The sequence below is a fragment of the Echinops telfairi genome, unplaced genomic scaffold (genome assembly GCF_000313985.2).
Source record: "Echinops telfairi isolate 266 unplaced genomic scaffold, ASM31398v2 ScPeMD7_5;HRSCAF=22, whole genome shotgun sequence".
In the NCBI taxonomy this organism is placed as follows: Eukaryota; Metazoa; Chordata; class Mammalia; order Afrosoricida; family Tenrecidae; genus Echinops; species Echinops telfairi.
This window is the reverse complement of record NW_022103901.1, coordinates 21785615-21810464: the sequence shown is the minus strand read 5'-3', so window position 1 is coordinate 21810464 and position 24850 is coordinate 21785615. Positions and strand designations below refer to the sequence as shown.

General features: G+C 42.7%; 1 protein-coding gene across 1 annotated transcript in view; it reads right to left on the bottom strand.

The window, feature by feature from the left end:
• USP31 (ubiquitin specific peptidase 31) overlaps nucleotides 1-24845 on the bottom strand; it is a gene marked incomplete at its 5' end in the record, with an annotated part of 87445 nt that extends 62600 nt beyond the window's left edge. Inside the window, one exon of the mRNA XM_004705726.2 lies at nucleotides 24609-24845. Coding sequence (XP_004705783.2) covers nucleotides 24609-24845 — 237 coding nt within the window. The remainder of the gene's footprint in view (nucleotides 1-24608) is intronic.
• Between the last annotated feature and the right edge of the window lie 5 nt (nucleotides 24846-24850).

The window sequence follows — 24850 nt, the reverse complement described above, 5'->3', positions numbered from 1 at the left end:
AGTGTAGCCTTTAAATTGAGGCACAGGACAAGCAAGGCAGCCGCACACTGGTCCGATGATCAAAGAGCGAGAGACAAGAAAGGCGAGACTCACCAAGGCATTTATCTCTCTGCCCTTCAGTTCATCCCACTTGTTTATCGGCCAGGCTGGCACAATAAACTATCTCAGTCTCCATCACTAGAGAATGATCAGGAATGTCCTAGTCAGTATTATTTCCTCAGTACCGAGTAATTAATACTTGGTACAAAAAAGTAACTAATAATAATTCACATTGACTGCATATCTATAATATACCAGGCACTGACCTCTTCCAATAGAATTAACCCTTATGTTTTGGGCTCGCACTAAATCCTAAAGTTCCAACTTTAGAACAATCAGTTCTTACATCATGGCCCTACTACAACCTCACCTTCATGAACTGCTACTGAAGATAAGGATGCTACAGCGAAGTGTGGTGAAAGCAGATGGTGCCTGGCTATCAATCGGAATAGTGTCTGGGGTCTTAAAGGTTTGTATTCAAACAAGCAGCCATTAAGTGAGGAGTCAACCAAGTCCACATAGAAGTACACCAGCTTGTGTGATCCAGAGATGACAATCACAAAATTCAAATATGGTGAGGAGAAAAGCACCAAGGCAAAAATTAATGAACACCCAATTTGTGGAGGGGTATGAGAGAGTGGGAGCCCAAAACCCATCTGCAGAGTGTCTAGTCAGGCTGAGCCACTGGCAGATCCACTCCAGCCACAGGCAAAGGTCTGGAACAGCCTTACTTACAGGCAAGACCATTGTAATATTCATAAGAGACCTTGACACTTGGCATGTTGACCACCCTACAGATGGTACCTGAACATATTCTGGGGATCTCTTACTGGTTCCATGACAGACATTTCTTCCCTGGCTCTTTGCATGTTGTTGGGGGTATGTCCCTTCTTACACATTATCTGTATGTATCGCTGTCTGTTTATTATCATGTTTTTAAATCTTACCACCTTTCTTCGATTTTGTTTTCTGTTGGGTCTCCCAGCTGTGAAGCACAGGAGTGGATACATAATGAGAATAACTGATACAAGGGGTTTTGGGACTGGGGTTTTGGGCTGGGGTAGGGGAAATGATGGGAAGATATAAGGGGATGTTGGGAGTAAATGGTGAAGACTGGAGGGGGGTGAGCACTAGAATGGATTGTGATTGCATAACTCAGAGGTGATTTAACCATGGGAGGGGGAATGTTAGGTCACCATTATTCATCAATTCAATTTTGTTTAATTAAATACACTTAAAACATGTTTGTCCACGATCTGTAAAAAATAAAGAATCTTATTTTCTTCTTCTACATTCAGGACCATTTAGGGTTGGTTTGAGGTCCTTAATTCTGAATAGCAATTCACAGACATGTAACATGTGTTGAGACTTGAACTCTAGCTGCGCCAACCCTGAGGCTTCTGGACGTTGATTTGCTTTTAAAACAATTCCTATTCATCAACTTTGCTTTGTTGTAATTTGCATTTTTTCTTGTGACTGAAATGTGGCCCCAAAACAAAAATGCCGTTTATCTCACTGAAATGTTATTATTTGAGGAGCAAGGAGGAATTCAGACTATGTTGGAAGATCAAGTTGCAGCACGTAAAAAACCGTCCTGCCCGAGTGTCCCAAGATTCGAAAGAATGCAAACAAGAGTAACAGAGACCTGCCTTTGGATAACTCTGTTCTCATCCACTAATAATGTAAAGCACAGTGTTCCTCACTTCCTGATGCTCAAGTCACTATGTAGATGAAGATTAACTGAGACCCTGTCCATCGTTCCTCGTACAATGTTGCCAAGCCTGCTCGATTCCAAGTCCAAAGTCAGCTCGGGTCACCAGAGCGAGTTTATGTATCCAATTAAGCAACTCGAGTGTCTTTCTGCTCTCCTTGTCACTTTCCAATACAATTTAAGATTCACTCAACTATGGTTAATAAAGCAAAGCTTTTTTAAAGTGTCTAGGGGAAGATTTATAATCAACTCTAAGAAAATACGTGCATAACTCTTTTTAAACCCACTGAATTGCATGGGTACATGAATTATGCCAATAAAACGGCTAGATTTCTTAAAAATAAGATACCTAGTACTAGAAGAGTAACTTCCAACAGTTAAAAGTCAAAACAGAAGAATGAGAAAAGACAACTACATTCTAACAAATCATTATATATCTTTCTACTATGGAACAATAAGCAGTTATTACAAATGTTGTTTAAGTGTTTTTAAAGACATGAAGAATTAAATGCATGATTAAAATTAAGAACTACAGATGAAAATTATTTCAAACTCGTTTCCCTTAACATATACCAAATTTCTAACAGTGATTATCTGTGAGTGGCAAATTATAGGTGGTTTTGTTTTTCTTTATAACAGGTATTTTCAGGTTTTCAAAAATGAATTTGTTGATAAGGATAGCAAGGGGGTGCTTTTGAACAGGGATGCTATGAGAGTACACAATGGTCCTTTATGTACCATTAGGACCCGAAGAGGACAGAATTGGCAAAGCAAAAAACCTACCTCATCCCTAGTTAGGCTTTGGTCCCTAATTATACATATTATACACAGAAAAACGTACAAATCACTAGAGTACAGTTTGAAAAATTGATGAATTGTGAGCATTTATCACCCAGATCAAGAAACATCACACCCCAGAAACTCCCCCCTTGCCGCCCCTAACCCCACACTTGCCTTCCGCCCCAAAGATAAGCACTCTCCTAACTCCGAACCCCATTGGTTAACTTGGCCTGTTTCTGAACATTATGATGAGTGGAATAACAATACGTTCTTTTCTAAAAGCAGCTCCAGTGAGGTATTCGGGCACTTTCCCATTTTTGAGAAGTTTGCTTTATGCCACTTCACTTTAACAAAAGACCAACCCCAGAACTTGTTTTCACTGCTATACCGATATGGGGTAAAAGAGGAAATATGACCAAGAGAAGCTGAGAGAAGGGATGCCACTTGCCTCAGATCTCAGATCTGAACCAAAATCTCGGACTCTAAGGCTCATACCTATTACCTCCCAAGTCAGAGGAGTGTAACAGGGAGTCAAAATCAAAAAGCCTAAATGTCTGGCTAATTTTTTTTCTTTGCTTAAAGAATGGCAATTTTTAAGGAGAGATAATATATAGTTCAAAATAAATTCAACTGTAATAAAACCTACCCATTTAGAGAGACAGTGTTTAAAAGTACGTAAAGGCGACTGCAAACGTCAAGATGAAACATACTGAGGACCACAAATCTAGGAGGTAGAATTATGTCCACAGAAGCCATCAAATACTTTCTTAAAGAAATCCCCTCATCGCTACAGAAGACTCTTCTAAGGGACACGACGAACTTGATGCAACCCACTATCCCACAACCAACTCCAGACACATTTCAATTTGTCAGTGTCCCAGAAATGACACATCCCTTTAAGTTCCCAGAATGAAACATAAGACGTGGCGTGACAGCAAACAGCACTATCACCTCCCTAGATCCCTGACGATTCTTTTAAGGTAGCATAAAAGTCTTACCCATTCTTGGCAACCAGTCAGACACCCAGAAACTTTCAGATGCATGTTACGATTAGTAGCTCATTTTCTGGACCCATATGCAAGCTGCGGGTTTCTATTACACTTCACCTAGTTAATTTTAATCAGTGATCTTCACGGATCTGGATTCTGTCATTCAGAATGGATATTACATGCTTCAAGATATTCACAGATTTTATGTGACTATAACAAAGTCCTTTCTTATCCAAGTCCCTGGCAAAAATGTTGAGGGCAGGGCCGAATATGGAAACCGTTAATGAAGCAGTTCTCAACCTGTGGGTCATGACCCTTTTGGGGGTCGAATGACCCTTTCACCTGGATAGCCCGATTTATAACAGTAGCAAAATTACAGTTATGAAGTAGCAGCAAAAATGATTTTATGGTTCGGGGGTCACCACAACATGAGGAAATGTTAAAGGGTCACGGCATCAGGAAGGTTGAGAACCACTGCTTTAGTGTCATAGCAATCTACAGGCCTGGAACATGTAGTTCTGGAAAACGTGGATATCAATGCGCAGCAGTGGGATCTGATGAAAAAGAATTCAGTGGGGTCACATCATTCACAAGGAATGAATTTTGATTAGGCTCGGGTGAGGGGAAGGGTACTCAACTGGGCACGGGTCTAGAAGGAGCAGCTTCATTATCACTGTCCACCACTTCTTATCGAGTATTAGTATCTTCTGGTTTAAGCTCCCAGGCTTGGAACTCACCAGCAATTAACCCAAGCATCGTAACTTTAAAAGGGGAAAATGCTGCCCTTTTTCACAGGGCTTCCATTAAAACTAAATGAGAAAACTGTGCATGGAATTATAAATCATCTGGTTCCACATCAAAAAAAAAAAGTTCCTTGCATTATGAGTAGTATTGTCGTCTTAAATTTCCTAAGAATCAGATGGCTCGGTCTTGCTCTTAAAGAAGAGTTGAAATTGGAACAAATTTACTGAACTGATGATGAAGTTACAAAGATTCCTTAAAGGAAAATCAGATAACGAAGGCATTTCCTGACCAGTTTATATGAAATCTTCTACAGCGTGAAATGTCTGTTTGTGGACACACTGCTGCCATGCAAGCTCAACAAGCTCAGGGAAGGGCCAACAGATGGCCAGTGGCTGGTCAATTCCTGTAGGAACTGCCATAGTCCGTGTGTAAAACAATGCTTTCTAAATAGAAAATAACACAATCAAATGAAAGACAGCTAGCTCTATGTGCTCCAGAGCAAACATGTTGTTTTGTTAACTATAAAAGGTCATTTGAGGAACAGCCAGTGGACGATTAATGAGTAGCTCAAACAAGAGTATTTCTGAAGGAAGAAGCAGCAGAGAACAGAACTTTAAATTGCTCAACTTTGAATGATTTCTCTTGCACTACTATACATAAAAGTGCTTTTTTGTGTAAACTATGAAGTCATTGTTTTCCAGGACCTCTGCTATAGGAAACAGCTGTGGGGAACGACACAAACAGAGAACACTGTCCTATTTAGTAGCCCCTCATTGTGACAAGTGTATAGCTGGGGAGAGGAAAAATCCACCAGACCACACACCACTAACAAAACAAAAGGGGCAGAAATCAAACTACAAAATGTAAGTCACATGGAGGAAGACATCAAGCAACTACTGGAGGAAAAGCACCTGCAATGTGAACATCTGTAGTTCAGTTTAAGAGAGGTTTCCTGTCCGGACCAGACCAGCTCCTTTCTACAGGAGTCACCAAAAACGTAAACATATAAGGAAATCTCAAAAGTTACGTTTTCCTAAAATTCTTATATTCAAATACTATGTGATCACTCAAAACGTGGACCCAATTTCTCTGCCCACCTCCAGAACTGTTTGCCATTCTTGGCTTCCCATTTTGAAGCACGACATCCAAAGAGCCTACTACAAAATCTCAGTGACGTTCATCTCTTCCTTCTTAACCCTTACCCATACATACCACTGCCAAGACACATTTTCACATGTCCAAAAGTCAGAGGAAAAGTTAGAAAGAAAAGAGAAGAATTAAATTAAATCCAATACAAGGTAAGTATAGTGTCATTCAAGTTTAAGACTCTGCTTAAACTGATGGAGTGAATGTTTTGTAAAGCAGCTCACTGCATTTTCAGACAATGGACTCATAAGATTCTTCTGTATATTGAGGGCCACCAATTTCTTCTCCCAAGTGGTGTCCTCTCTCAATGCCTAAGGCTCAAAAGGCCTCACAATCCAGCACACCAATGCTTACAACTCAGAATGGTCTGCAAACTACCCTGTCCTGTGACATTTTAGGTTGGGTTAGGCAATAGGTTGCACACTATCACAAGCCAGAGATTACAGAGATTCAGTGGTGAATAATAATACAGAGGCCCTTCCCTCGAGGGACATAAAAAGTGGAAGAGACAGACAAAAACAGGTTTAGGGAACAATCCTGTTGCCTCTGAGAGCTCTTTTTTTTTTTTTTTTTAATGCTTTTAAGCAGTTCATGCAATATAGGGATTATCTGATCCCTGAAAGAATGTGTGAATAGATCCACCAAATTCTGTTATCCTTTGGGGGAAGACAGTTGTTTAATAACTCTTCAATTCCTTCTCCAGTTATAAATCTAGTCAGACTTTCTTATTGTAACATTAGTGTTTGTTTTGTTGCAAGTTAATGATTTTACCAGTGATTGGCAGACATTCAGTAAAGATGGTTATTTGCCCAAAAATGAAAAGAAATTTTTAACATTAAAAATTAAATAGCAGTAATACAGATCAATAGAACAAAGAGAAAACCACAAGATCATCTCTACAGAAACAGAAAAGCATGTGATAAAATCCAACACCCTTTCCTGATGAAGGGAACTTTGAAGGCATGTACTGGGCTACTAACTGCAATGCCAGTGGTTCAAAACCACCAGCCACTGCTCAAGAGAAAAATGGGGCTTTCGAATCCTACAGAGAGTTACAGTCTCAGAAACTCCCAGGGGCTGTTCTATGCTGTCCTACTGGGTGGCTGAGTCAGCATCGACTCACTGTGACCCTGTGGGACAGAGCAGAGCAGTGGTCATGATGGGAACAGATCGCCAGGTGGCTATGTGGGTTGAAACTACCAACCATTTGGTTAACAGTTCAGTGAATAAATTTTGAAGCACTAGGTCTCCTTTAAGAGTTCTGGTGGCAACATTCCTCTAGTTCCTGAATGCTTCCTCCACCCACACCCACCCCACTACCATGACCCATTTCTTCCTTACAAAACTGGCTAGACTGGAGTATACATTGGTACAGATAAGAGCTCTTGACACATGGAATTCAGGACAGATAAACCCCTCAGGAACAGTAGTGGGAGTAGTGATATTATGAGGCGAGGGGGATGGTTAGGGAGGGGGAAGGAGAGAAAGGGGGAACCCACACAAGGTTTTACATAGAGCGCCCCCCCTTCACCGAAGGTGATAAATAACAGAAATGTGGTTAAAAGAAGACAGTGGACAGTTTAAGATATGAAATAATAACAATATATAACTGATCAAGGATTCATGAGAGTGGGAGAGGGAGGGGGAAAGAGAGGAGCTTATACCAAGGGCTCAAGTAGAAAATGTTTTGGAAATGATAATGGCTACATATGTACAAATATGCTTGATACAACTGATGTATGGAATGTTATAAGAGCTGTAAGAGCCCCCTATAAAATGATTTTTATTAAAAAAAAAGTCCTGGTGGCAGAGCGGGTTATGAGTTCCACTGCTAACTGTCAAACCTACCAGTTCAGTGGGATGAGGATGAGCTTTCTGTTCCCTTAAAACTTACAGCCCCAGAAACCAAAGGGGCAATTCTACTCTGCGCTATAGGGTCACTGTGTTAGACGGGGTGGACTAGAGAAACAAATGCAGGGATACTCATATGTGTGTAAGAGAAAGCTTTCTATCAAGAAGTAGTTATATACCAGCCAGTCCAGATCAAGTCCATAAGACCGATATTAGCCCATATGTCCAATACTAGTCCATAAATTCCTCTCAGATTCACGCAGCACATGCAATGATGCAAAATGCAGGAAGGAAGATCACAGGCCAGTGGGTGAAAAGTCTTGTGGGTCCAGTGGCGGTGGAAACATCTCAGTGCTGTTACATGTCTCCAGGTGACACCTTCAGCTCTCCGAGTGTGGCTCCTCAACAGGAAGGCAAAGGAGTGAGGGTGTGTGGTCCACCTCCAGGGAGAAAGAAAGTTCCCAGAATCCTCATAAGAGGGTCACACCCACCAGGCGGCATCATCAGGCTGTGACCTGATTGACAAGCTAAACTCTACCCCCTTCAGTCTTTAATACCCTCACGTTGACACAAGTTTATGTAACTACCATGGTCACATGAGTTAGAAGTGGCTAGATGAAGCTGAGTGAATGAGGGCTCCCTTAGTAATATAATACCATATAAATCATTAAGCATTAACAGTGTTCTAAATATCATTTAGAAACATAGGAAAATGTCTTCTAAGTTGAATAAACAAATTGACATCCAAATGATCTGAGGATAGCTTCTAGTAAAATGATAAATGCATGTGAATAGGAAATTATATATGCATGTGGACCAATTCACTGCTATGAAGTCGATTCCAACTCACAAAAAGTCAATAGGACAGGGTAGAATTACCCCTGTGGATTTCTGAGACTATGTATTATTGTAGGGATAAAAAGTCCAATGCATAACCCACTACATCACCAGGGCTCCTGCATGTGGACAAGAAGTACAAAAGTGTAGCCAATGGCACTTGGAGGAGATGTGTTTCACTGAAATAAGAACACAGAGTTGTCCTCACACTACTCTACGTTCAAGTGCAAGTTCTGCCACTGCAAAATTCCAATGTGTAAAGATCTAAATGGGGTCAAATTCTAAATATTTAGTACTAGTTTATATTGCTGGGGGGAAAACTGTTTAAAAAAAAACCCTCAGAATTTGGCTTTTGTCACACCAGCTTGACTGACCACGAGGTGTAGAAGGGATCAGTTATCAGACATCAAAGAACTTAAAATCATATCAGTGGGTGCCCGCTCTCCTGACACAATCACTGAAGACAAACGTGTGCATAAGCAAATACAGTGAAGAGAGCTAACAGTGCCTGGCTATCAAAAGATATAGCGTCTGGAGTCTTAAAGGCTTGAAGATAAACAAGCAGCCATCCAGCTGAGAAGCATCAAGGCCCAAATGGAAGAAGCACACCAGACTGTCTGACCACGAGGTGTAGAAGGGACCAGTTATCAGACATCAAAGAACTAAAAATCAGATCAGTGGGTGCCCACCTTCCTGATACGATCACTGAAAACACAGGTGTGCATAAGCAAAGGTGGTGAAGAAAGCTGATGGTGCCTGGCTATCAAAAGATAGCGCATCTGGGGTCTTAAAGGCTGGAAGATAAACAAGCGGCCAACTAGCTCAGAAGCAACAAAGCCCACATGGAAGAAGCACACCAGTGTGTGTGACCACGAGCTGTCGAAGGGATCAGGTGTCAGGCATCAAGGAACAAAAATTCATGTCATTGTAAAGGTGGGTGAGTGCAGAGTGGAGACTCACGAGTCCATCGGTTGGCAACAGAACACCCCCCTGCTGAGGGGTTTTGGGGAGGAGACGAGCTAATTAGGGTGCAGGGTAGCAACGATGAAACATATAACTTTGCTCTAGTTCTTTAATGCTTCCTCCCCCACCCAATATCATGATCCCAATTCTGCCTTGCAAATCTGGCTAGACCAGAGGATGTACATTGGTACAGATAGCAACTTGAAACACAGGGAATCCAGGATAGATGACTTCATCAGGACCAGCGGTGAGAGGGGTGAGGCCTGGAGCGTGAAGGGAATGCTGGGTAGAAGGGAGGAACCAATTACAAGAATCTAAGTATAACCTCCTCCCTGGGGAATGGACAGCAGAGAAGAGGACGGAGGGAGAGATCGGACAGTGTAAGTTATGACAAAACTATAACAATTTATGAATTATGAACGGTTCAGGAGGGAGGAGAAAAATGAGCAAACAATATTGAGGGCTGGGGTGGGGGGGTAAATGTTTTGATTGATGAGGGCAACAGGTGTACAAATGTGCTTGACTCAATGGATGTATGTATGGACTGTGATAAGAATTGTACAAGCCCTGAATAAAATAATTTTTTAAAATTCGGCTTTTGTAATAAAAATCTATAGCCATAAATCATCTTTAAAAACATCTAAGCTGTCTCACCCAGTTCTATCAATGAGATATGAATATGTATCATTCTCTCTGAACCCAGTTTTGTCATTGTCCCTCTTTCATCATTTCCTCATCCATCCTCAACAACTCTAAATGGGGTCAAATCTAAATATTTAGTGCTAGTTTATATTGCTGGGGGGAAAAACTGTTTTAAAAAAACCCTCAGAATTTGGCTTTTGTCACACCAGCTTGACTGACCACGAGGTGTAGAAGGGATCAGTTATCAGACATCAAAGAACTTAAAATCATGTTTTTAAACTGGTAAGTAAAAGAAAAAAAAGACAACTGTATCACAACCGTGTTTAAAATTGGGTGACGGCCTTCAATGGGTGGTATTTTACTTTGGTATAACACGGACTTCCATGTTGCTCTGCCCAAACCGTCACACAATAGATCTCCTCCCCAACTGAGAAAATGGCATGAGGCACACCTGACTTCCTTTGGTTACACAAAGAACAAGGAGATCCCAACTCCGTGCCAGCCGGTCAAGGCCAATTGCCACCAGGCAGAGAGAGTCAGACATGCCTCCACCATTCATCCTCCTTTACCTTATTCTGATACCAATCATCCCTTCTCTGCTGGGCTCTCTAATCCATTCCAATAGCCACACACAACTCACAGACAATTCTCACAATCGTGGGGGTTTATTAGGGAGACTAAGAGTTACAAAATGTTAACGACAGAGTTCTTTTGTCCACAGAACTTCTCCGTGTGCTTTCAGGCACATCTCTCTGGCCTTGGAAGCCCAGCACTCTGGCTCATGCTCTCAATGCAACTCCTCTGCTGTCTCATGGTCTTGGTGCTCCAACTTCTGCTGTCTCCACTACTTCAGGCAGGAATTGTGCACAAGCTCAACAGATAGCTCTTCTTTCTTGAGTCATTAGATAACCCTGTTTGTTAGATGGCTCACTCTTAAACCCAGCAGAATGACAAAAATTGACCAGTACCCAAATTAGGATCATCCTCTATACCTATTTACATGTCCCCACTCATTCACTGGGTGGGAGTGACAAAGAAACTGCCTAGAAAGTCATTTCATTTCACCACACCAACTCACCTGCCCGAGTCATCACCCTATCCTTCAGTGGAACGTGATATTTTCTGAATTAAGTCAAGGTGTTTGAAGTTCCAAGCCTTTGCACTTCAGGGGTTTTATGGTTTAGAAAGCCTTTTCCCATCTCTTCACTGTCCACCTAGAAAATTTCACCAAGTCACTCAGAACTTAACCCAGATACCTTTTCAGTTCTTCCACCGAGTGCCCTCCTCCTCTCCTTCACTCAGGTGAATTCCATGCAAAACTCTCTCACAGCACCCATCCTTCCATACTGCAATTGCTGCTTAATCCATCAGTCCTCCCGTAAAGACCCACTATCCCTTAGGGGCATGGCGTGTATCACCTCCCTCATCTTCACCTCAACTCATGTTGCTTAAGTGACAGTACATGTGAAGATAAGGGAGGTGATACACGCCATGCCCTTAAGGGATAATGCCTGACAACGCAAGACCAGCCCAGAGGATGTGCTCCGACAAATCAGTGCTCTTCGTAAGTACACATCATGTCTATGTGTCTGTGAAATACCCATCTAAATTTGATTCTATTGATTCTGTAGCCCTACTATATCCAGGGCTAAATGGAAATAATCAAACAAGACCATATATTTTTTTATTTTAATAAATCATTTTATTGGGGGCTCTTACAACTCTTACAACAATAAAATACATCAATTTTATCGAGCACATTTGTACATATGTTGCCATCACTATTCCAAAACATTTTCTTTCTACTTGAGCCTTTGGTATGAGCTTCTCTTTTCCCCCCTCCCACCCTCATGAAACCTTGATAATTTATAATTTATTTAATTTTCATATTTATACTTTTCATCTATGTTTTTGTTGCTTGTCCCCCTGGGGGGGTTGTACATAGATCATTGCAATCGATTCCCCCTTTCTCCCCCTTCCTCCCCACCTTCCCCCTACCCTCATGGTATCACCACCCTCATTATTAGAGAGCATATTTCCAACTGTCATAAGACTCACCCTCTTAGTTATATCACAGTACCCAGTCTCACGTTTAAATACATGATTTTCACTGCCTCTTGCGCTCCACACACTACTTTCCCCTTTCCAACTCTGATTTTCATCAGCCGGCTCCAACACTTTCTCCCCCAATCAGGCCTGAAACCTTGAGGTTTCCTTTATCACCCCATTTCTTGGAGTCTCCTTAACAATCTGGCATTGTGTCCTCACTCAGCACCTCTCTGCATTTTCTTTCTCACCATCTGATTCATTTATAGCCACATCAGGTCTATTTTTAAGAAACACTGTTTTCATGAAATCAGACTCTGCACAACTAAAAATAAAAAAAAAAACATATGAGCAGTGTCCAAAATATTCGACAGAACTTCAAGGTTCCCTCTCCTCTTTCATATCATCCACATATCTAATCATCCACCTCCTCTCCAAATCAGCGGTCCATATCCAACAGCAATTTTACTCCAGAAGACATACCTGGTTGTCACAACTGATATAGTGGCGGGGGGAGGGGAAGGCGAGGGAGGGGGCAGTGAGGGGCTGTACTAATGGATCTAACAGATAGGGCCGGGATGCTGCTACACATACTACAGTGCTCAGAAGAGACCCTGCAAAGGCAAGAATTCATTCACGCAGCTGTTCTGTGCAAAGCCTCGGTAACTCCATTTGGTTTCTGTCCAAAACCAAATGGCCTTTTCCTACCTGGGTCAGAGTAAAAACATGGAGGAAGACCCTGATAGTATTCACCTGTGAGTAATTCAAAGCATGCCCTGTTTACAAGATTCATTGTGACTGCCATCCTGCTGTGTGTACAATGCGCCCACTGGGTTGGGATTGGGGTAGGGGGGAGGAAGGGTAAGAATCTCACTACCAGCAAGCACCAAGAGTGGTGCACATCCTCTAGATCCCAAGATCCCTGCCCTGGATCTTCGTGGATCTAGAAGAACTTCCTGGATCTAGAAGACAGTGGTGACATGAGAGGAGCAGTGGATGAACCAAGAGCCAGAGCATTAAATAGAGTGTTTAATGCTCCCAGCCCACAGAGCAAATGGAGCTGAGTGTCTTCATGCTGAGGCTTACCGGAGTGGGGTGCCTCTCGCACTTAAATCAAGAAGCTGGGTTTGCTGACCCACTGAGCTTTAGTTGAATGCCTTTGGGTTGAGTCTTACAATGGAGTGGCATATTCTCTGGCTACTAAAGGTTAGGCACTGCTAACCTTTAACTGCCTTAATAAACCCCTTTAATCACGAGAATTTTCTGTGAGTCCTATGTGGCCATTGCAATGAATATTAGAACTAAATGAAAAGTAGAGAACATTGCTTACATGACAGTATACACAGACCTTCCCAGAAGAGAATTATTTGGTCCCAAATATCAGTTATGTTGAGGTTAAGAAAACCTGCTCCAATCAAGCATCCACAGCAAACAGCCCTGTAGCCTTCCTGCCCCTAGACTATGGCATCCCTGTTCCTTCTGCTCAGAATGGTTCCCGACAACCTAAAATGGTATCTCTGTTCTCCTCTTTCCTCAAATCCAATTCTAACTCTATTACCTCATAGCTTTCAATACCAGCTTTAGACCCACCAATCAATGATTAGTTCTGCTATACTGTGGTGGCTTGCATGTTGCTGTGATGCTGGAAACTATCCTACCAATGTTTCAAATACCTTCAAGATCACCCATAGTAAACAGATTTCAGTGGAGCATCTAAACTGAAACAAAGAAGAAATGCCCAGTGATCTATATGCAAAGTATGAACCAATGCTAGTCCTGTGATTCACAATAGAATACACTGTGCTATATACAGTGCTAGAAGATGAACCATCTAGGTTAGAAGATGCTCAAACTACACACTGGCTACCACAATGTACTTGAACATAATAACAATCATGACAATGACACAGGCCCAGGCAACATTTCATCCTGTTGGGTGTGGAGCCACCATGAGTTAGAGCTGGCTCAAGAGTAAATAACACAGGCTAATGACTCCCAAATATTTATTCCCAGACCGAACCAATCTGCTAAATTCCAGGCTCCTTTATCCAACTGCCTACTAGACATTGTCCTACTTAACACATCTGAAATTAAACTCCTCATCCACGTCCCAAAACTAGCACTCCTCAAATAGGTACATAGCACCCAGTTGCTCTAGTCAGAAAAGTTCCCTAACATCATGAAAGATGAGAAAAGATGTATTCAAAAACCTGACAGAACTTCAAACAGAATAGACCCTGTATGTGTTGGATGCTTTTATGTCAACTTAAAGATGCATAAAAGTGGAGGGGTGGAATCCAATCTGTGAATTAGGTCATAGCCTGATGCTATCTCCTGGGGGTGGGGGGAGTAGTCTTCTATAAGGATGACCTTGGGAATCCCCTCCTCTCTCTACAACTTTGCCTTCCAACCTACTAGGACACTGCCACTGATCCTGAGAGCTGCCAGAGCCTTGCCATGTTTCCACTGACCGTGGATCCACACAACTCTGTACCTACCAGCCTGTGATCTTCCTGCACTCTGCCTCATTGCATGTGGCTGTGTGAGTCTGAAGAGGAACTTAATAGTATGGGACTGGGCTGGGACGCTTTCTTGATAGGTAATCACTTCTTGTCACTGAATATAAGTGTCACTGAATTTGTTTCTCTAGTCCACCAGCCTAATACAGACCCCATATGATAATCCCCACGCTATATCAATCAATGTTCCAAAGATAAAGACAAAAACCAAAGGCAAAAAAAAAAAAGAATCCTGAGAGCAGCTCCAGAAGAAAAGTTACCTACAAAGGAGAACCAATAGAACAAAGCTCTGATTTCTCAGCAGAAACCAAGCAAGCAAGAAGGTAATGGGGCAGACCGCATATATAAAACCGAAAAAAATTTGCCATATAACACTCAAGCAGCAAAAGTGTCCCTCAAATACAATGGTGAAATTAGGACACTTCCAGACAAACAGATTAAAAGAATTTGTAAAAACCAGGTCAATAAATACTAAAGGGAGTTCTTTTAGATAAAGAGGCAACACAGGAGACAACAATTTAGAATTAATACATTGGCAATACCACCTAGAAGCCAACCAAGTTACAGAAGTAACCAAAGTAAAACAAACCTACAAGACTGAAATAATCAATTTATAAATAAAGGTAATTACAAAGTAAAAAGAGAGAACGTGTAGTTACATAACTTTCAAATGGAGAGGAAGTCACAGATTTTAAGATAAAATAGATTGTTTTAAACTTGGGAGGAAATTTAAAATATACATGATAACCTCAAAAAAATTAATAAGCCTTCATAACAAAATAAAGAGTATCACAAAGATATAATAATTAAAACAATAGCAATTAAGAAAATGATAAGAAGCCCCACAAACAAATTACCGCATATACTCGATTATAAGCCAACCCGAATATCAGCCAAGGCACCTAATTTTACCACAAAAACTCAGTTTATACAAGAGTATCTATGGTAACTTAGCCGAGAAAATGATGTAGAAGCCAGCCACACTACACAAAAAACACACAGCTAAAATAACAGCAATAAATTCATACTTATCAGTAATTACACTAACTGTAAATGACTTAAATGCACCAATCAAAAGAGTAGCAGAATTGATAATAATACAAGATCCAACAACATGCTGTCTACCAGAGACACATTTTAGACACAAAGACAAAAATAAACTAAAAACTAAAAAAAAGGATAAAACATGTCACATTAATGGTAATCAAAATAGAGCAGGAGTGGCAATACACAATATCTCCATTCTATCCACTGCACCCACCATCACTCCAAGTAAAGTTGTGAGCCAAGAAGGAAAAGATAAAGTGTGTGAGAGAATAATTGGTGTAGCCAGTCAGGGGGAAAAATGGGTATGGTAGTAATTCCCTAAGGCCTTTCTAACAGATAACCACAGACTTCGTTGTTGGGGCTGGACATCCACTTCTGACTTACAGTGACATATGGGCTAATGGTGGACTTGTGGGCTTGGGCAGCACTGGGTTGGGCTGTTTTCTTTATATAAAACTCTCTCTTATACATGAGTTTCTGTGGATGTTTCTTCAAAGTACCCAGATTGATACAGAGGTCAATACGTTTTATAAGAATCCAACTGCTTACAATGAATTAACAGGGAAGTCTTCTACTTCAGCTCACAATGATCTTACTTTTTCTGAATTCCCATTGAACGTCCCTAGTCAGTTTAAAATCATTTTCCTATGAGCAGTTAAGTTCTGTGAACGCAAGAACCTTGTCTAAAAAACGTCATAGTTTATTCCCAACCACTCACATAACTAGTTCCGTTACCCGTAAGAGCTCAGTAATTAAGTTAGGAAACAGACGTTTTATAATTGTTTGCATATTTTCATTCCACAACTACTGCCTTCTTAGACAGTTTCGTAACACATTCTTTGACTGCCCCTCACCATCTGATAAGCAAACAAACAAAAAACCAAGCCCACTGACAATGAGTCAATTGCAACTTTTAATTGTTCCTTAGGTTTTGAGACGAGAATCTTTGTAGGGGCAGAGAGGCTCATTTTTCTCCCACAAGAGAAGCTGGTGGATTTGAACCACTGACCCTAGGGTTAAAAGCCTACACTCAACCAACTATGTCATCAGGGTTTCTTTTTAATACCTGTTAAGAAGCTGCAATTATCAGTAAAGGCTCAACACTTACTAAGAGAGCCCAAGTTTAAAAGAGTGTAGAGTAGACATATATACTGCTGAAACAAAAGTGCCCTATCTGAAAGGAAATAATTTTAAATTTGGAAAATGATGATTAAGAACAGATAATAAGAGCAAGCACAATGTCAGGACTGGGCTTAGACCCCAGCATGTGTCTTGGATAGGTTCAGAGAATTTTGTCCCATAAAACCTTTGTAAGGGTAAAAAACAAGGCAACATTTTAAGTATACATTCCTTATGGCTCAACGCTGCCACTTCGAAGACACATTCTTTAGAAAAGGAGGACTGATATATGCAAAAGGGCATTCATTATTCATTCATTGCAGCTCAGGCTCTAATTGTTAAAAAATGTTATACAACCTAAATATCCCTCGTTGGAGTCCCAGTGTGAGGAAGGATGAATTAAGACTTAACTATATCAACATAGGAAGACCTGCTACTTATGATATATCTTAAACCCAGTGGCAGGAGGCAAGAATGAACCCATCAATGTACAAGAGGTGCGAGTGCTCATGCAGCAGTATTTCAACAGTCTGCAAGGAAGACTTCAAGACACCTGAGTCTGAAGCGTGATGGTACATATTTGAAGCTAGCTACCACACTCGGGCTCACTATAATTCAAGACTGCCATCTCCGAGGGGAAAGAGTGGACATACTGATAGGCTGGCTACAGGCCCAGGATTCAGAGTGCACACAGCACAGGAGTATACACGGAGAACACATGAATGGATGTCAAGACAGAATTCCAGATCGAGTCCCATAGCCTCTAGCCAGCGGTGTTATCTCAGTTGCCTCAGTTACCTCCTTGCTCTTCGAAAGCTTTTGGAATTTCATTCCAAGTTAAGTGTTGAGGTTTAACAGATCAGAGAAGGCATCCTTTCTATGTCACACTCTTGTCAGAAATCCATAAAATATCTTGTTTTCTATTTTCCAAGTGAACTTGAGACATCCTTAAGTCAGAGTACTTTATAGGAAATACTACAAAACATCCCACTACTGAACAACTTCCTATAAACCAAGAAAGCATGTGCCATCGGTCTGCAGCACAATATGCAACGTCCCCAGCCCAAGGCCTTGTAAAAGGAACGTGGGAACCCCAGCAGCCGCTGATGTCAGGCTGTCTGCAACTCATTGTTTATAGCAATGTATTCCCTACATAGCCTGAGAATTCTCGCTGATAAATGAGCACCAACAGGCACCAACATTCAAGAGAGAGAAAAAATTATGGGAGAGAAAATCATACTCTTTAATTATGTTTTGTTTTACTGAAAATTTGAAAGAAATCGCCACAATCCTTTAATCAAGAGATGACCCTGTTCAGCTGTCAGCCTGTTGGAAGCAGTTTGAAAACTGCTGCTCTAAAAAACATCTTTCTTGTTTGAGAGATAAGCATCCATCTTTTACTTACGGCAGCAGAGCCCGGGGTACTAGAAATCAGAGAGCACTGTAAGAGCCTAGAACACCTCGCTAGCATCAAGGTAAAGGCCAGCAATAAGGGGCTTTCACGTGAACACCTGAGTATTCAGGTTTCAAAGCAAGATAGGAGTGCCTGGGGCCTGCAGTGAAGTCCATGTCTTAACAGTGACTCTGCAAACAAGGACATGTGCAGACCACACCATGGAGACCAAACAAGGGACCATTCTAGAAGCTGTATTCATTAGGAGGGATAGTGTGCAGCTGAGGGTCACAACATTGCTCCACCCTGGCCTCAGGCCCCTGGGATTCTCATACTGTACTGTGCAAAGCACGTACCTGGGGAATCGTGTTACAGAGCAGGTGCGGATTCCACAGAGCTGGATAGAACTTGAGGTTCTGCATTTTTGACAAGCTCTCTGGAGATGCTGACACTGCCTGTCCAAGGGCCACACATTCTTTGAATAGCAGGCACCAAGGGACAAGCACCGCATCATACAAGAAGTGACTTCTGAGCTGTGTTCTGAAGGACGAAGCCTGCCAGGTAGAGAAGAGGTGGGAAGGACTGTAGGTGTGTTGGAGCCGGGAAACATTAGTATTTTGCACTGGGGAGTGTGCTCTGCGAGGGCAGAAGCCCGGAGAGGTGTGTTGTAGATGGGGTTTGGCTGGAGGCTATGCGCATTTAAACTTTACACTTTGGAAGTCGAGAATTCAGAACTGATGTGTAAGCAGGAGAAGAACAAGATCAGTGTCCCTGCTCCCCACCCCCAACCCCCATTAAGCAAGCCTGGTAGCACTGCAGGAGAAGGATGCTTTTGGTGGTTGTTTTTGTTTGTTCTTGTGTCGTGTAAGATGTTTTCTTAGGTTTGACGGCCATTATTTTGAGCATAAAGAAAAATCAAACACCTGGAAGATGGACGAAAGATACACCCGCATTTGATTCAGACATCCCTTTTTGTTTCCGATTTCTCGTGAGCGCACACCCGGCTCAGAATCCTGCTCGATTCTGGGCTCCCAGCAGCCACTAACAGTTGTTTGGAATTGGCAAAGGAGAGAAAACCAATTTGCCATCTTGAAATAGTTTACCTTGGGGTCTAGAAAAGCACTACAGTATGTTTTGGAATGTGCTTTTATCCTCTTAAAAATTCTGTAACCACTAATGATTTCCTATGTAGGTATAGCTATAGATTTCCAGGCTTTCCAAACAGTTTTAGGAACTGTCAGGTAAATGGTGTTTTTGGATTCAGTGGACTAGGTGATTGTTAAAACTGGGTTTTCATTTCACAGAAGGAAATGGGCTGACTGGCCCGACCTTGCTATGTCTTAAGAGGCTCTAATAAATTTGACTGAACAGTTGATCCCCTCTCTGAGGCATGCTGAACCTGATCTGGTTTTCAACATTTTCTGTATTTGTTTTTGTTCATTCATATTAGGGTTTATTTCAAAGGTGTTATGGCATTGGGGGGCGGGTCGTCACCCTCTTGAAGTTGTTATATGTCTTTCTGTTTTTCAGTATATGAAACTCAGGATTGATGAGCAAGTAGAACAAGGGCTTTTGGGGCGGGGGGTACAGGGGTGGGGAAAAGGGTGCAAATGGGAGACAATATCAAGGAATACAGGAAGAAAACAATGTCTGGAAACTGATTGCGGTAGGAATTCTGCTTAACGTGATTGAACTATGGGATGATATATGTATTAACTCCCAATTAATAATAAAAAAGAAGAAATGGCTCTAACTGCCACTTTTCTCTTTTAACCCAGATGTGGGGTTTTTTTAAATAATTTTTTAGGGGCTCATACAACTCTTATCACAATTCATACATACATCAATTGTGTAAAGTGCATTTGTACATTCATTGCCCTCATCATTCTCAAAACATTTCCTCTCCATTTAAGCCCCAGAGTGTTTCTCATTTTAGAGCTCAGGTGCTTGCCCGGGGTGGCTCTTGGCCCCTCAGGGAACATTTATTCTTCAACGTCTGGAGGCACACCAGGAGCTCCCAGCTGGAGCTGAGCACCTGAAGGTTAGAGCTAGGCTTGCCACTAAAGGTCCCAGAACATCTCCCTCCACCCACACTTCAAACACTCACTCTGATTATATTACCCCCTCAACTTCCAATTTTCTGCCAAACAACAAATGGGTCTACAGGGAGAACAACACTAAGGGGGCAGGGCTCCTTAGAATAACTGACCATTTGAGATGGAAGGGGCAGTGTTTACTTAAGGACAAAATTCGGAAGGCTTAGGAAAGAAAAGAGAATGGAAACCAGGAAGTGTGATAAATGATGTGACATCTCGGGAACTGCAATCAATGACATGAAACAAAATGTGTACAGATTGCTGAATAGAAAACTGATCTGCTGTAGAACTCTCACCCAATTCACAAGAAAACAAAGTGTGAGAAGCCAAGCCAGCCTTAAGAACTTCCCAGGTTAGGTTGTTTACACGTGTATCTCCTCCACAAATTGAATTCTTCACAAATGAATCCCCAGTACAGCAAAGTGCTTGGCACAGAGCAGCAGAGGCAGACACGATTTAATGGTGGGGTGATCTTAGAGCCATTCCCCAAAACCTTCCCCTGTGCTCATCTCTATTAAAGGTAGGAAACCCTACATACTATTTCCAATTTCTGTGGTGGCCAGGAGTGAACAGACACGGTTTAGTCAATGAGATGCCAGCAGAAGACAGCTGAGGGAGCTTCTGCAAAAACTTGTATTCCCTATGGACTCCCAGGACAAGAGGAGAAGCAAAGAATAAGTCTCTGTCCTTGCTGAACCCACCAAGCCACTGGGCCTGCCCCACTCCAGACTGGCTGCAAGGGCTACTTCAACGGCTTTATTGCTAAAGGCTCTGTCAAGGTTTTGTTCCTGAGCTGAATGCATTCCTATCTGGGAAGTAAATGAACAAATACATGCAGAATGAAATCTAATAACGAGTCAGAAGATTATATATTTTCAAATTGGGCCTCTAAGAATCTGTCCAAACTTTGCTAAAGTATGCCTATAAATCAGTCTGCGTTCTTCCACAATTATTGATCCATTTCTTTTCACAGCTTCTTAATGGATAAAAAAAGTAGTATAACCTCTTAAAAAGCAGGGAACTGTTCACATGCAAAGATGCTGTAGAAATTGATTTTCACATTTTAGAACAGAGTAGAAACCCCAACTGGATGACTGGGCTCTGACCTTGAAGCAGTTTGCTACTGCTGAAGCTATGACAGGCAGAGGGGAGCCTGAATTCCTGGGGTCAGCTGGTTCCCGTTCTCATACTTTCTTATCCCCACATCTCTGAGATCCAGCTGGGTTTTTGCTTTGTTTTAGCCCCAAGTGCTCAAACCACTTCTTTTATTTCTTCTTCTTGAGGAAAAAAAGAGTTGAGCCTAACTATTACTCCTACAATATCAACAAATTTAAGTAAAATATACCAAAATGAGAGAGCAGCGTTGTCCCGCACCATCTTAATCACATGCAGACCGCTTGGCCAGATAATATTTATATTTTAATCAAATGACTTTCTTTTTTTTAAAGTATATTTTAAAAAGAAGCAATTGCATTGATGGAAAACCAGCACCACTTGCCATACATGTAAGACAAATGTAAATGTATATCCAATGAAAACATCCTTATTAAATTATAGCTGTTAAATGCCAAAGTCTCTCTGCTTAAAAATAAGGGGGAAAGAAGAGTGTTCAGGATAGGGGTTGAGAAGAGATACTAATGACAGGGAGCCCTATGGGGCATACTGGGCTACTCATTGGGCTGCAACTGCAGGATCAGCAGTTCACACCCACCAGCCAACTCCTAGGGAGAAAGATGAGGGGCAGTTGCATTCAGTCCTACAGAGTCACTATGAATGGGAATCAACTCGATGGCAGTGGATTTGTTCGGTTGTTTGAACCAACATCAAGCTGAGACTTTTTCCCAGGCATGATCAGGGCAGAAAGAGAATGGGAAAAGGAATTAATAACTTTCTGGTTGTTTGATTTCCTTCTGCTTAATATCATGCCATGTCCAACCTAAAAGTATTACTCATACAATGTCAAAATACCTTTCTCTGTTGCTCAGAAAAAAGGGCTGAATTCTTTACTGCAGCCTAAATGACCTTGCACCATCTGGCCCCATCCCCACCACACAGCTCCCATCCTGTGCCCTTTGGCTGCATAACAAGTTACACAGCAGACAGCAGACTTCACGGGTCATAGACAGCCCACTGTGTGCTTTTATGTGGCCTGTGAGTCAGGAATGCTTTGTTGAGATATGTTTAATTAATCTGATGAGTTTTATTGGTGGTGTGTGCTGAGTGAATTCCAATTCATAGCAACCCTTCGAGGCAGAGGGGAGCTGCCTCATAGGGTTTCTGAGGCTGTACTCTTGCGGATCACCAGGTCTTTGATCCAACAGACCTCGGGGACTACCACTGAGTGCTTCACCATTGTGCCACCAGGGGTCCTAATCTGGTAACAGGATAATCTGAACCCCCATTAAGCGAATATCTCCTCTCCCTGAAAGAACTCCATTTTCCTTCTCGTCGATTCCAATTCATGGTAATCCCATGTACAGACTATTAGTAATCTACAGGGGTTTGCTTGCTGAAAGAGGATCTGAAGCACTTACTGATGCGCATCAAAGTCTACAGCCTTCAACATAGATGACACCTCAACAAACAGAAAACAAAACCAACAAGCAGCATGATAGCGAACGGAGAAAAGATAGGCATTGTCAAGGATTTCCTTTCACTTGGATCCACGATCAACTATCATGGCTACTGCTCTCAAGAAATCAAACTACTCCTGTAAGGAGGTCCAGTCTCAGCAGCTCTCACAGGGGCAGTTTTACCCTGGCCTGGAAGGGTGCTGTGAGTAGACGTCATGGCAGGGCGTTTGGTTTTGGTTTTATTGCATTGGGCAAATCTGCTGCAAAAGACCTCTTTGAAGTGTTGAAAAGCAAAGCTGGCACTGGGAGGACCAAGGTGTGGTTGGCCGTGGTATCTTCAGTCGCCTCATATGTATGTGAAAGTTGGACACTGAATAAGGTAGGCCAAAGATGAATCGATGCCTTTGGATTATGGTGTTGGCAAAGAACAGCGATATACCATGGACTGCCACAAGAACAAACATATTTCTTGGAAGTACAGAGTTCGCCTTATGAGCAAGAAAAGAGAGACTTGTCTGTCGTACTATGGACATGTTATCGGGAGCCAATCCCTGGAGAAGAACATCATGTTTGGTGAAGAGGACGGACAGAGAAAAAGAGGAAGAACCTGAAAGAGATAAGATTCAAGCAGCGGCTGCAAAAATGAGCTCAAGCATAGCAATGACTGTGAGGGTGGTTCAGGACCAGGCAGGATTTCCTTCTGCTGGACACTGGGCAGCTATGAGTTGGAACCAATCAGAAAGCCCTTAGAACAACACCTGGATCAAACTCCCCGCCCCCCTCCGCGGCTAGCTCTCTCTGTGATCACTCAAGTTGCATCTCAAAAGGCACAACTGCTGAAATGTAGCTCTCCTCCCAGCCTATCTGGGATCGGCAGAAGACATGGAATGTGTGGCAAATCGCCTCCCAGAGCAACTATCTCCTTTGCCTCGAGACTGGAAGAACTGAATGACGCCCAGCTACCACTACTAAACATTGTGATCAAAGATTCTATAGAAGAATGCTAAATGGCAGAAAATGTAGAACAGAATTTTTAATTCTCACGCATTCCAGAGTTTCTGGGGCAGAGAGGAGGGAAGGGCTATTGTCCTCAGATCATCTTTAAACCAAAAGAATCTTCTGAAGTCTTCTTAAGGCAAAATAGTTTAGGAAAAAAAAGGAGTACTTGCCTTAAGTATTGTGCTCTTTTAAGACCTATCTGTACAGGATCAAATTGACAACAGCAATGTCAAGATGACATAGGATCCTCACTTGGCAGTGATTTTATGTCAATGAGGGAGCAAAGCTCAGAGGAGGAGCGTGAGAATGGTAGCACTAGAATGTGACCCACGCTGAGTAGAAATGGTTGAACTGATGTATGTTTTGCTGTGCAGATTCTCAACCAAATTAAAAACTATCCTTCCTATCGGACAGCTATCTGATGAGGCCTCCTTACCTGACTTATCCGCAGCACAGACACACGGTACTGGGCACAGGTGAAGGAGTTTGCATATTACACGGAATCCCATAAAAAATGGTCACCTCTCAATTACGTGTACTTTGGACACATTGTCAGGAGACCAGTCCCAGGACAAGGACATCAGGCTTGCGGAAGCAGAGGGGCAGCGGAAAAGAGGGCCGGTGCAACCAGGGCTCTAACGTAAGGACAAACGTGAGGGCGGCACAGGACGGGGCAGTGTTTCCTTCTGCTGTGCGTCGGGTCGCTATGAGTCGGTACCCACTCCACGGCATCATGGATCATTTCATAAGACGCAAGCTAACAACTTTTAAAGTCGCAACACCCTTGTTTGGGCAAGTACCTGACGCGGAAACTGTAGCACAGAGTGGCTGATCAACTCGCCCACGATCCCACAGCTAAAAAGTGGCAGAACTAAGAATCTGGCAACCCCGCCACCTCCAAGAAGGTGGGCGCCCTGATGGTGGGTGGTCTGGTTCGCGGCGGCATCCCGGTGCCCATCAAGGGCCGGGCAGGGAGTGAGCGCTCAATAAATGTAAGCAGAGGGACGCGACGAATGGATGGATGGAGGCATCCGGACGAATGAGCGCCTCGGGGGGGGGGGGCGGTCTTGGGGGGCCCCTCCTACGCAGGCCGCGCGCCCACAGGGGCCCTCACCTTAAAGTCGCGGCTGTGCTGCGGGGTGTACTCGAGGGTCCAGAGGGCCCGCACCAGGTGCGCCAGCTGCTCGGTGACCTCGCCCTGGCCGTGCGCGCCGCGGCCGGCGGGCGGCTCGGGGTCAGGCGAGGGCTCGGGCCGCCCCGCCCGGTACTGGCCCAGCGCCAGGTACTCGGCGAAGAGCTCGGTGTTGCTGAGACACTGCAGCGTGGCGTTCATGAAGCACGTGTTGCCGTGGTTCC